The sequence below is a fragment of the Delphinapterus leucas genome, chromosome 2, assembly GCF_059928025.1.
Source record: "Delphinapterus leucas isolate spDelLeu-1000000601 "Yukka" chromosome 2, BTC_Dleu_Yukka2, whole genome shotgun sequence".
NCBI lineage: Eukaryota > Metazoa > Chordata > Mammalia > Artiodactyla > Monodontidae > Delphinapterus > Delphinapterus leucas.
Genome location: NC_143130.1, coordinates 159,449,725 through 159,463,983, shown reverse-complemented (window position 1 = coordinate 159,463,983; position 14,259 = coordinate 159,449,725). Strand labels below are relative to the sequence as shown.

General features: G+C 35.9%; 1 protein-coding gene across 8 annotated transcripts in view; it reads left to right on the top strand.

Annotated features, from left to right (window-relative positions):
- CEP128 (centrosomal protein 128) overlaps positions 1-14,259 on the top strand; it is a 455,276-nt gene that overhangs the window by 37,801 nt on the left and 403,216 nt on the right. For 5 of the 8 annotated variants that reach the window (XM_089908039.1, XM_089908032.1, XM_089908033.1 and 2 more), the window contains 5 exons: positions 4,067-4,193; positions 5,495-5,613; positions 8,571-8,662; positions 9,631-9,708; positions 12,400-12,472. In XM_089908039.1, the coding sequence (XP_089764165.1) occupies positions 4,067-4,193; positions 5,495-5,613; positions 8,571-8,662; positions 9,631-9,708; positions 12,400-12,472 (489 nt within the window). The remainder of the gene's footprint in view (positions 1-4,066; positions 4,194-5,494; positions 5,614-8,570; positions 8,663-9,630; positions 9,709-12,399; positions 12,473-14,259) is intronic. The other 3 variants (XM_089908034.1, XM_089908037.1, XM_089908040.1) reach the window with 1 other exon arrangement.

Here is a 14,259-nt window from a genome sequence, read left to right as displayed (position 1 = left end):
ACCTAATATGTAAATGGTACATTTATATCAAGTTGAGGTGAAAATATGTCATAACATGTTCCATGATGCTGGTTTTGCGGTAGTTTATATAGGGGAAAGTGGGGGAAATGGAATCAACACTTGGTATGTGGTGAGGTATTCATGATAAACTTTTAGAATCTGCACCATTGCAGTCAGTACCACAGTCTGTGTGGAACACTGATTTAGTTTCAGCAAAATAGCATTATCCATCATAGTATTATAAATTAATATTAAATTGAATTTTATTAGTGTTGTTTTGTTTTTATGTAATTTCGAGTTTCGTTTGCTTTTGCACCTAATTAGAAGTTATAATCCTAAAGAGTTTTAAACAAATTTTATCTTTTGGTTTTTGTATTTTAGGAGTTATCAAATTGGTTTTGTACATCATGAATAGATTTTGTGCCGTGTCTGTTGTATTATTGCTACTTTAAGTGTAGGTTCTAATTTTATTACATGTTTAGTTTTGTATCTTAGGTGGAGGATCTGTTTTTGCCATGACGTTTGTAGGAGTGATTAAAAGAAATCGTCATCTCACTCATTTGCCTTTTACAGCTCATTTTTTTGGTCTTTATGTATTAGCCTGTTCATCTGTTCAATGGCTTATGATACATCTTTTGAGAGTTTTAAAATGAGGTTGCCAAATAGTTTGTCTAACTTTTTATCTTATTTCTGAAATGATCAATTTTCTAACATCTGTTATTCCTCCTAGATTTGGGGGGTAATGTATCATTTCTGTTGTTCTGCAATATTTTCCCATATGTTCCATGGTGAGTTTTTTGTTGTTGTTAGTAGTGATATTGTGTGTGTGCATGTGTGTGTGAAAATTCATCTTCTTAATCAGTTTTTAGTTACAGCTCAGGATTTGTTAGCAAATAAGCCCACATGAAAAGGATGCTGGCAAGTTCTGCTTCTGGCATTGGTAGATAAGATTATTTTGGATCAACTCTCCCATTCAGATCAACTGGAAAGGCAAAAAAATTGTAAAAAAATAATATTATGAAACCATCAGAGAAGTACCAAGGCAGTGAGGAATGTTATAGTCAAGATCTGGCAAAAATAGAAATCCAGAAGGAAGAGTCCTACATTTGGGAGTCTTTCTCTGTCAAGGCAGTAGCTGATTTCAAAAGAGGTGGCTTAGAAGCAGATAAGATTAGAACTATCTGTAGACTCAAAGAGGCTAGAGAGACCAAAATTGGAGTTCAGGAACCCTCCAGCTTTTGATTGAGACCCCAAAGAGTGATAGCCTAGGAAAAATGGTGAATTGAAAATCAGAGCAGTGATAAATTGAAAATTGACCAGTGCTGATGGGGACAGAAGCCCAGCTTTGAATCATCTCAGTTCTAATGAATTAAGGTACATTGGGTTTCCTAGTGACCCTAGCCTGACTTCCTGATAGAAGCAAACCCAAATCCCTTCTGAAGGAAGATGTCATCATCCAGAGCTTTAAATAGCTCTACAGTTTTCATATACAATGTCTATCACATGATAAAAAAATACTCAGGCATAAGAAAATACAAGAGTTGACTGAAAACCAAGGGAAAAAACAGACAAGAGAAACAAGTAGGAGATTATAAAATAACTACGATTAACCTGTTCAAGAGATTAAAAGATTGAGGGCTTCCCTGGTGGCGCAGTGGTTGAGAGTCTGCCTGCCGATGCAGGGGATATGGGTTCATGCCCCGGTCCGGGAAGATCCCACATGCCGTGGAGTGGCTGGGCCCATGAGCCATGGCCGCTGAGCCTGCACGTCTGGAGCCTGTGCTCCGCAATGGGAGAGGCCACAACAGTGAGAGGCCCGCGTACAGCAAAAAAAAAAAAAAAAAAAAGAAATTAAAAGATTGAGAATTTTGACAATTGAAAACTCTAAAAAGAACCAAACAAAAAAGACAAAAAATGAAAATTACAGAAACTGAAAAATATAACTAAGATAAACAAACAAATAAATTAGAAAAAACCATCAACAGATGGATTAAGTAACAGCTTGTATACAGTTAAAGAGAGAATTAATAGATTGAGAGATAGATCAGCATAATATATCCAAAAAGAAGAATGGAGGAATGGATGAACAATACAGAAAAGAGCATAAATGACCCATGGGATTTGGTAGAAAAGATAAAACTTAAATCCAACTGGATTTCCAGGAGAGGAAAGAAAGAATGAGGCAGAAAGAATGAAGAGATGTGGCTGAAAATTTACAACACATGAAAGAGATTAAGCTACAGATTCCATGGTCTCTATGGGTCAGAAATGGGATAACTACAAGTAAAGCTGTACATAGTCATATCATTGTAAAACCATTGACACTCAAAGTCAAAGAGAAAATCTTAAAAAGAGCCAGAGCTGTAAGGGGCAAATTACGTTCAAAAAGAAGCAATAATTAGAAATGTCAGCTGACTTTACTTCCAAAAGGATAATCAACTTTACTTCAATTAAAAAAAAAAAAAAACTATGAAAAAGGATACTGACATCAGGCTTAGCTTGAAAGATGCAAATAATAAACACAGGAAAAGTTAGTAGAGCTGGTTCTGTCACTAACTTATGTGATCTAAAGTCATTTTACCTTTCTAGTCCTTTTTTAATGTTACAGTTTGGATTTGAGCTTTTTAATTTTAACACTGTACAATTTTATTCTGACTCTTTGTCATAGATTACTGATATGCTATTTTGTGTTCACTGTGTAAGACCTCTTGACTACTTACATGTTAAACATAGTTTTTTATTTTACTTGTGTATAAATTACTCTCCAGGTAGACCTTAGTTCTCCCAGGCCTCATCTGTATGTTTCCTGGATTGATAGTCTAGGTCCTACAGCTGGTGAACACTCAGTCAGGATGGTATTGCACAAATGCCAGTTTAGAGAAGCAGGGAACAGAGGGTATGGAAATATTAGCTTTTTCTTTCTTTCTTTTTTTGTTTTTTTTCCAGAAATGAGAGTGGTAATAGAGATAAATTGTTGAAATTCTAACTCTACTTCTTTTAATCCAGCCTATTTTAACCTTGGTTCTCCAGAACAGCTAAGTCCAAACAACCAAAGTGAAAAAGGATTTGCTCATTTGTGACTCATATTGTTTCAGCTGTGCTCTTCCTTCAGTTGAAGCTACTTTCTTTCTGCACAGTTCCCCAAGGAAACCAACTTATTTCCTCCATCAGTGGTGTTCTACCTTTTAATTCTGGCTGAATTTAGGAAGCCCTCTCTTTTCAATCAATTGTTTTGTTTTGACATTCTCTTTAAAGAGTTATAGATAACTTGTTTTCTGGATCCATACATTATTTTTATTAATATTATTTTTTATTCATCCTTGGCTAAAATGTCTAGACCAGAAGTTTCTCAGCAATTCAGGGTATGTGGATTTTCCTAAGTTTTACTCTTTGTTCCTTTGGCTTTTTGTTGAATCCTCTTTTCAGGTCAATAGTTCTGTACAGCTCTGGATTATATTCTCAGTATTAAGCGTGATTTTATTTATTGTAGCCCTTTAGGTCTTAAAAGATGTTGTCTTATATTCCCTGCTGGCTAACTTCCTAATAACCTGGAGCATTTGGACAACTGTGATCCTAGTTTGTACTAACAGTCCAACATCTGACCACATGGTTTTCCGGGATTTGAAATCTTTGAATGAATGAAAGGTACTCTGCTACAGAATTGGGCAGTGCACTTTTTTTTCAAAGCAGAAGTCACTGTGACAGCTGTTCATTTTCCTGTTTATTATAGATCTGAGGTTTCTTAAGGAATGTTTAGAAGGGAGGAAGGCTTTCTCTTTTTCAGATGTGTTGGCCTTGTTATGTTTCTAAGCATGGGCACATCAATCTGATGGTAATAGAAAGATGGAATAGGTAGTGACAGATGCTATTTAAAACCAGATGTTAGAATTGGGTCTTAAAATATTTATGTTTACTATTTTTATATTTCTATTAATATAACTTAGTTCAAAATTTTCTCTGATATAAATTCTCTTTGGGAACCCAGATAGTTCATGAATAGCTTTAAAATCTCTAGGCTTATTTGTATCTGGAAGTTTTTTAAACTTCATTGTATCCTTTAATTTAGTTAAAAGAAAGCTTGGAGCAATCAATAGGCCAACTGCGGAGTCAACGGTTATTGAGAAACTCAGGAGGGAGAAGTATTTCTGTTACAAGTCTGAGTACAAGTGACCTCGATGGTGGCACTGTGACAGGTAAACTCTTCAGATGTTCTGAAAACCTTTTCTTTGTTTTAAAAATATTCCTGAAGTACATATTGGATACATGTAGTATTTAGACAAATATAATCCATACATAAAATCATACAAATAAGGTGTTAGAAGATGCAGTCAGGGTTTTAGAGTGAATACTTTGAAGTATGTTCAATGGGACTTTGATATTCTGAGTCTGTTACTTTTTTCTTCTCAGGCTCTGTAGACCATGTAGAGCTTCACCTGACAGAACCTTATTTAATTGTCTGCCTCCAGTGAAAACACACACACAAATAGGATTTACTGTGTGGTGTACTTTCTGGATTAGAAGTCTTGTCCTAGGTTCATAGTTTTTCAAAAGTCTCATTATGAAATATCCTGTGACACTTGTTAATAAAGGGGAATTTTATCCTTGGTGTGCAGCTCGATTTCAATGGCTACATAAAAGGTGATAACACTTAGTTTGCATATAATTATACTTCCCTACAGCACTGAGGTTCATGTTTGAATAGAAGAGACTTAGAAAAGTCTGCAGTGAAGAGAGGCGATTTAGACAGAGTGAACATTAGTAGCTTGTGTTGTTAATATCATTATTGGTCATGATAATAATGATTAAAAATCACAATCAGCTATATTTCTTTATGTAGTTTAGTTTATACTGATTTTTTATTTATTTATTTAATTTTTTTGCGGTACGCGGGCCTCTCACTGTTGTGGCCTCCCCCGTTGCGGAGCACAGACTCCGTATGCACAGGCTCAGCGGCCATGGCTCACGGGCCCAGCCGCTCAGCGGCATGTGGGATCCTCCCGGACCGGGGCGCGAACCCGTGTCCCCTGCATCGGCAGGCGGACTCTGAACCACTGTGCCACCAGGGAAGCCCTATACTTATTTTTAAACACCATTCAGATTTTAGATAATTTGTTATTTGAAAAATTCTGTTTTATTAGTATTATTTTAGGGAGTCATAAAAGTTATTTTTTTTTTTAGCAACTTACTATTTTTATGTAAGAGAAAATACTATATTACTTCTTAGAAAAGTACAGCCAATTAGAATTTTTGATGTGTTCTAGTTCCAGGTTATTTCAATTGTTCATTTTATCTGCTTTAAGAGCAAGATAGGTGCCAATTTTGTGGAATTTTATGGCCACAGCAAGATATTTGTTTGTGATTGTCTGTGGGAAATAATCCAGGTTGAGGGCACATGTATATATCCATGTCTGCTGTGTATTTCCTGAGTAAAATTTTAGATCGTTTCTTCTCATGTGGTGTTTTTAATCCTTTCCCTTTTCTTTCTTCTGTAAAGAGAGCCACCGTTTTCCACCTACCTCACCTCTGAAGGACTATGGGGATCAACAGCGTATTAAACGAAATAGGTCCAGAACTGGTGTCCGATTTGTTCGGGAGACTGATGACGTGGGCCAGGTATTTTGTACCCATTCTGTAGTCTGGTTCCTTGCATTTCTATTTAAATCACTAACACTTGAATTTTATGGCTGTATTTTAACTAAGAGTTTGATCATCACTAACTTTGTAATGGTTTTTTTTTAAACCAAGTAAAGTATTTTATTTTCAATGTGTTGATCATCATCATACATTTATTTTGAATTTTGTTATGGAGGATTATATTTTGTAGAACATTTAAAAGTGAGTTTAGCTGGACATGTTTTGTTTCCTTGCTCAGATGGCTTGCTCTTTTCCAAGCTCTGCTAAGTCAGCTAGTTTCTATTTTTCTAAGTTTAGTTTAGTATGAATAAGTTAGTCTTTGTGTGGTTAACCTATTGATTTTTCCATTAGTGTTTTTCTGATTGCTGAATCATTGATGGAGCCATTTTGTATTAAGCAGGAATTCTAGGCTTTTTCTATGCATTCACTAAAGATTTTGAAGGTATTAGTTCTATAGCTATATTTCTTTTTCTGCTTCTTTAAACTTCTATGCAAGAGCTGAAAAAAATTTTTTTTTGTTATTGTGTTGGGTAGCTAAATTAATTAAATAAGGACTAGGAGATGTTGCTGACTTAGACATCTTTGTTTTGGTAGTTTTAAGATTGAGGACTCAGAGTTTGTTAGGATACTCATCTATAGCTTTCCCTTATTATAACATAAGATACAGAGATAACAGAACCAAGTGCCTTAGAAGACGCCTTGTAGAAACTTTTCCTTGACAGTGTTATTTTTTGGTAGGTGCAACTTGCTAGTGTGGATTATGTGATAAAACCTAGAGCAGAGAACAATATCCTAATATTACTTACTCTTTCATTTTATTTATTTAGTGCCTTTGTCCTGGGACAGTGCTTGGGCTTGGAAACAGTGATGAGCAAAAACCTTGCCTTTTCACAGAGCTTACAATTTAGAGGGGGAGCTAGATACTAATCAAAAAGTATGTAAATACACCCATAATTATGAGCCGAGATGCATGCTCTAATGGAAGGAAGCATAGGGCTATAGGAGTGTTTATAGAGGGACCTGCCGCAGTTAGGGAAGGCTTCCCAAAGAAAGGATGATTGAGCTGATATCCGAAAGTTGAGTAAGAGTCATTTGAGGTAGAACAAATACCTTGGCAGGAAGGAAGATAGCACCTATGAGTAATTTAAAGAAGGCCATGTGGCTAAAAAAGTGTGAAACCCTGAGACCATACACAGCCACGTAAGAGGGTGACAATTACTTCGAAAAGATCACTCTGGCTCTAGTGTAGAAAATGGAGTCAGTGTGGGTAAACCAATTAGAAGGATATTGCTGTGTTCTGGGTGTGAGCTGATGGCCACTTGGATTAGGATAAATGGAGTTGGAGAGAAAGTGGTAGATTTAAAAACTATTTGGTGGATAAAATGAAAGGTCTTGAAGATCAGATGACCATTTGGGGAGGGTGGGAATGAGTGAAAAGGCGGTGTCAAAGATGAGTCCTAGGATTCTGCTTTGCAAAACTGGAAAATCATCACAGCAGAACCTAAGTGAATGGTCTGTTGTTCATCTGCTGTATTACCTCCACTCCTTTCTTTTTAATTGTTCTTCCTTGTTTTAGTCCATTTCTTATGATGACCTTTAGCTCCATATGACTGTGTACTTTCTTAATGCCCCAGTGCAGCATTTGTGGTTTTGTTTACATATCTGTCTCCCATGACACTTGTTTCCCAGCACAGTTGCTGGCACTGGTTAGTTGCACAATGTGAATTTGTTGAAATGAATCAATTTTTTATTTCTGCAAGTCTGTATAACTTAGTTTTTTATTATAAATTATAGCCTACACATACATGTATAGCATACATATTTACCATTAAAAGTACAGCAATATGAAAAATCCATGCAACTACCACCCAGACCAAGAAATAGACGTTTATAATACACCCCAAACCTCTTTTACACTCCTCCTTTCCCCAAGGGCTATCAACTATTTTGACTTCTATGTTAATCATTCTCTTGATTTTTAAAAATATTTTTACTGCTTATATCTTGCTTAGTATTGCCTGTGTTAAACTTTATATAGATGGAATAATGCAGTGTAACTTTTTTTGTAACTTTCCTTTTCCATTTAATGTTTTGTTTTTGGAGTGTAGGTAGGTTTGATCATTTCATTTTCACTGCTGTGTGATACTCTGCTGGAGGAATATATTGCAGTTTATCTCCATTTCATTCTTATTGGACTTTGGTTTGTTTTTAGTCTTCTCATCATGAACAGTGCTGCTCCATACATTCTTTTTTTTTTTTTTTTTTTTTGTGGCACGCGGGCCTCTCACTGTTGTGGCCTCTCCCGTTGCGGAGCACAGGCTCCGGACGTGCAGGCTCAGCGGCCATGGCTCATGGGCCCAGCTGCTCTGTGGCATGTGGGATCTTCCCGGACCGGGGCATGAACCCGTGTCCCCTGCATCGGCAGGCGGACTCTCAACCACTGCTCCACCAGGGAAGCCCTGCTCCATACATTCTTGTTCATGGTTCCTCATGCATGTGGGCAAGGGTTTCTTGGCAGCATGGGTTGGCATGCTGAGGCATGTGGTCTAGTTGAATAAAGTTCCGTAACACAGCCATGCTCATTTGATTATGGCTACTTTTGTGCTATAATGGCAGAGTTGAGTAATTATGACACAGGCCATAGAACCTGAAAGCCTGAAATATATGCTGTTGTACTGTTTACAGAAAAAGTTTCCAGACCTCTTTTCAAGAGTATCTATAAAGAGTGAAATAGTGCACTATAGAGGATGTAATGGTCAATGTTACATATAGTTTTAAAAACTTCTCTTTGAGAGAAAAAATTTTATTAGGTCTTGATAACATTATAAAATATGGGTATTATTGCAAAGAGCAAGTTCTTATTCTTACCGTCAGTGAATCTTTATGGAAGAATTCAACAGAATCCTAAATGGATAACTTTGTTTTGCTTTTATTAGTTTCATGCTTTTCATCAGTCCCTCCGAGACCTCAGCAGTGAACAAGTTCGCCTTGGAGATGATTTCAACCGGGAACTTGCCAGAAGAAGCCGGTAAAAGCTGAATATGATTTTTGTTGAGGGGTGAATTATTAGAAGAATAAAATAGGTTCTGTAATTGACATGTTTATATGAATTTCCAAAAAAAAGTGCTATGTTTTTATACTAGTATTTTAAAGTATATTCATAGAACAGTTCAAAACCCTTTGAATTTACAATGTATCATGACTCAGTGTTAGACAAATTAATTTCATATTTTTAAGAACATTTTATTTCATGCTGACATTATGGAGAGATATGTTGCAAGACCTTAGTAAAGAGGTAGATTTGCAAATACATTGGAGAGAGAGACCCATTGATCGACACTGGAGCAAATAGAAGCATAATGTGGAATTTGTCAGTGGACATGAGCCATTGTAGAATCTGACATTTTATCTTTCAGTTGAAATCTTCAAAAGCTAGTTGTTTATGTCTGCCCAGTTTTTGCAATTTTGTCAATTCTGGGTATTCCCTAAGAGGTATCACTTTATTTAAGATTTCTTCACTGTCTTCATTTTCATCATCAGTGGTGACAGGTGACTTTCATTTAGAGACCATATTTTTCAAGGAATAAACATTTATACCATCTCAAAAGTCATAATCTATATACAGCAATGATTAGAGAACAAAAAAGGTGAATTGAAATTCGTTCACTTGCTAGGTTCACTTGCTAACTCGTACTCGAGCTAATGAAATCATTCCACATGACAGTTTTGTGTTGCTATAGCAAAAAGAGTCAAAGCTGTAAATGTTAAATCTGAATATCAACTATAGTCTGCATAACTTATCTGCTTCTGTATGAGGAAGGCAGGAAATTTAGTAATAAGAATAAAAGACCTTGCTGTTACCATTATTACTACTACCACCAGTAAATATTATTGAACACTTATTTCATGTCAGGTAGAATTAGGTTTAATTCTCACAACAGTTCTAATGAAGTGGTAATTATTATTTTCCCCATTTTTTTTTTGTTGTGGAAACAGGGCACGGAGAGATGAAGTAACTCAGCTTGTTGGAGATCAAAGGAGGGATGTGGTGGAGTCAGAATTCAAATCTAGGCAGTAAGGCCCCAGAGTGTCTGCTCTTTACCACTTATAGTACACTGTGGTTCAAGATCATTTTCACATATAGCTGATATGAATAAGGCATTTAAATTCTTGAATTTTAAACTATATTATTGAGCTGTGTTATTAATCTTTTAAATGGCAAGGGTTAGTTAATTTAATACTTAGGTATTTATTTCTGACAAGTTGATAAACTCAACAGAATGGCATTAATATTCTAATACAGTATGTTCTTGGAATGGCTTTATTATGTAGCTTTTCCACATTTGAAGGAAGGGTATAAATTAAGCATTAGGAACATGAGTTTCAGGAAGTAGTTGTCCTGTAGGAAGATACAGGGGAAGTTGCAGGGATGGTTTAGTTGACTAGTTTAAATGGTCATTTGGACATGCAGTGGTGGACTGGGAATCTTCTGATCCATGGGCTGGTACCATCTGGTAATAGTTTGTGTGACCTAGGGGCATATGTAAGGCAGAAAAATTTTATTAGAGCCAAAATAAGAGTCAGTTTTCTTCTGAATCTTGGTGGCTTAACTTTGTGGATGAGGAAGATTTAGGATCCAGCTCTGCTTTACTTAGACCACAATTCTTAATTCATGTTTATAAAAATTCTGGGTAGGAAGTTGTTAGGTTTAACTTCCTACATGATTCAGAAAGGTTGATATTCTCATTTACTTACTAATTTTTAATTTTTTTCATGACATTTATTGCAAAAGGTACATAAATAATAAGAGTACACTTGTTATTTATAATAATAAGTGTACTTACTGAAAGCAAACTTTTAGAAAGGATTATATAAAGTTAACTGAGAACTCACCTATTTTGGATGCCATATGAAAAACTGATTAGAGGAGGGCAAACTAGAAGACTGTTGCATTAGCATGAGAGATGATGGCTTGACCAGGTTTATGGTAAGGGAGAGATGAACAGGGATGTTTCAAGTTTTTATCTGAGAACAGAGAGCTAGGATTTGGCAATGGATTGGTTATGAGGGGTAAGAGAGAATAAACCAAGGATGACTCTCAGATTTCTGACTTGAGTAACTGAATAGATGGTAAATCCACTTCCTGAAATATGGAAGACTGGTGGGGGTAGGTGAGGCATAGAAATTAAGAGTTTGGCCTTGGATATGTTAGGTTTCAGATGCCAGTGAGACATCCAAGTGGGAATGTAAAATATGCAGCCAGATATTTACTCTGGAACTCAAAAGAGAAGTCTCCATTAGAGAGATAAATTTAAGTGTGGTAAGCATATAGAAGTGGCATTTGGAGCTATGGAAATGGATGATATCTAGAGAGAAACTGTAGGGAGAACATCAAGAACAGAGCTGAATGCCCAGGAGTTCCAATATTTAGAAGTCATATAAAAAGGGGAGCTGGCTTGAGAAGAAAGAGCTAGTGAGGTATGGGAAATCCAGCAGCACATGGAATCACAAAAGCCAAGAAAGAAGTACAAGTAAAGACTTTCTAAGAGATCTAAAGACTTAGAAAGTCGACCGTTTAAGGTAACTTCTTTCTGAGGAAATTACTAAGGGCATATGAGTCAAATAAAATGGCAACCAAGAAAAAGGAAGATATAGGTTATAAGAGATAGAAAAACTAACCTGAGACTTCAGTGAAAGTAATTTCCAGCATGATAGCCATATAGCAGGCCCAGAAAGTAATCACTGAATTCGAGCAGGAAGTAAGTGTCCTTTGAGAAGAATGTAGTCGAGAAGAATGGAGTAGATTCTTAGTAGATGATTGAGTAATAAGTGGGAGAAAAACATCAATGATGTGATAATAAGGCCCGTGTAAGGCCAAAAGGTAACGGAAAACTCTAGAAAAAAAAGAAAGCACAGGAAAGTTAGTGATCCAACTAGGAAGCTGACAAAAATGTGAGCATGATAGAATGTAAGCAAAAAGCATTAATTCTCTATGATGGAGTAATTCATAATGGGTATAAATGTATTAAGTTACACAGGTAACCAATAGAAGAACTGAAAATAGTAATAAATTTATCTGAAATTGAAGAGGAATGTGAGTTAAATATTTCAAAACAGAGTTGAAAATATCTCGAGTTGAAAATGATGGAGGTAGCCCGCAAAAGAATTGAGAACGTATTAGTTGAGCATGGTTGCCAGCGGGGGTTGGAACCAGATAAGTGTGAGAGAGAAAGGGCTTTGCTTTTCTTTATACGTTTTCCTGTACGATTTGATTATTTATCATGTGTGTTATTAATTTGATGGGAAAAAGGTAATGGGAGATAAATGAGTGAGGACAGAGTTTGTATAGCACACTCAGATGTAATTTGATTACGAATTCCTGGAGAGGATGTGAGATCAAGAGTTTTGTCCTCCTTACCTCTTTCATTCTTCTTAATTTAAAATGGGAGATACTTCAGTGTGTTTGTTTATTCAAGGTGATCTAGTATAGCATTGTTTCTCAAAGTGTAGTCCCCAGATTGTCAGTATCAGCATCACCTAGGAATTTGTAGGGATGTACGTTCTTGGGCTCCATTGCATATCTACTGATAGATACTGTGTTTGTAACAAGTCCTCCAGGTGTTTCATAGGTTTGCTAACGTCTAAGAACCACTGCAGCAGAGTATTATGTAATAACATATTATGATGTTGTAAATTTCACGAATTATGTATATTTTCTCAAATAGCCAACTTAAAAAAAATACTCTTTTTTTGTTATGTGCCTAGGTCCGATGCTGAAACAAAAAGGGCTTTGGAAGAACTGACTGAAAAACTTAATGAGACCCAAAAACAAGAAGTGGTGAGAACTCTTTATTTATAGAAAGTTTTATTTCATACACAGGTGGTAGAGTGATTGAGCTGGTCGTAATCACGGTGAAGTTTACTAGATTTTAACTTTTTGGGTAGTATATGCATTTTGTCTAAAAATATGTTCTTGCACCTCTTATAAAATATTCATGAATTTTAGGTATTTAAGTTTGAAATATTTATAGTGGTAGTATATTAGAGATAGAATTAATTTTTAGAGTTATGAATATTTGAAAGAGATTTAAAATTTTATTGATTCAGTGATATTGTGGTTTTTATTAAATGATATTTGAGATATACAGAATTTTTTGGTAGTGACTCTGTAGCGCTCCCCATTGAGTGTTTTCAGGTCATCTCACAGAATTGTGTAATCAGCATTGCTGCAGAGAGCTCCTTGCTCTGTTTTTTGTTTGACGTGGTGCTGATTGAAAAAAACCCCTAATTCTCGAGTTTTATTATCTCAAACTCAGATTGTTGACACTCATTATTTATTTATTTATTTTTTGCGGTACGCGGGCCTCTCACTGTTGTGGCCACTCCCGTTGCGGAGCACAGGCTCCGGACGCGCAGGCTCAGCGGCCACGGCTCACGGGCCCAGCCGCTCCGCGGCATGTGGGATCTTCCCAGACCAGGGCACGAACCCGTGTCCCCTGCATCGGCAGGCGGACTCTCAACCACTGCGCCACCAGGGAAGCCCGACACTCATTATTAAGTGATTTCTTTTTATCAAATCACTATTCTTGATGGAATTAAAATAAAAAATGAAGTACATACATTGTCCATTTCTTTGCATCATCAGGTTGTTTTTTTTCTTTTTTTAGGAGAAAAATATCATTAGAAATTGTCACTAAACTGTTGCAAACTTATCCACTTCAGGAGCAATTGTGTATTCATTCATTTACCACAAAAACGTTGTTTTTGTAAGGCAAGGGATAGTAGCAGAATTTTCTTAACTTGTTTTATTAAAATTGAGAGTTTCCTAATAAAAGCAGATAATTTTTCTCCAGTTGTAATTTTTCTCCAGATGTTACTGTGTTTACAGTTTCTTACATAGATGTGCTGAATTTATTTTGGAGTTTGAATTTATTGGCCACATATGCTAAGATATGGATATGCTCTATTTTTAAAGAGATCAACTTATTTTCTCTTATTTTTAATTTAAAAAGTTTGGAGGTACAATGTACTTATAGAAAAGTACATGTATTATTATATAGCTTGATGAATTATTACAAGGTGAGCACACCCATGAAACCACCACCCAGATCTAGAAATAGAACATTGCCAGTGCACAAGAAGCCTCCTTATTCCCCCTTCCAATCACTAATTTCTCCTTTTCTGACCACTATTTTGACTTTTAAACCTATAGATTAATTTCACCTGTTTTGAACTTTTTATATAAATGGAACCATGTAGGGCATCTTTTGTGTCTGACTTCTTTTGCTGATCATAATTGTGATATTTCTGGGTGACGTGTCATGTACTTGCAGTTTGTTCATTTTTTATTGCTCCTTAGTGTTGCATCGTATGGATATACTGCAATATATTTTAACATTTTATGATAGGTATTTGAATTATTTCAAATTGTGGGCTATTACGCATAATCTACTGCTACCAATCTTATTGTTTTAGTGCACGTGTTTGCATTTCTGTTGGTATATAACATGGAGTGCAATTGTTAGGTGCCTTCCAATTTAGTAGATACTGATAAACAGGTGTTCAAAGTGGCTTCACTAATTTACACTCTTTAGCAGCATATGAGAAATTGTGTTGCTTTTCAAA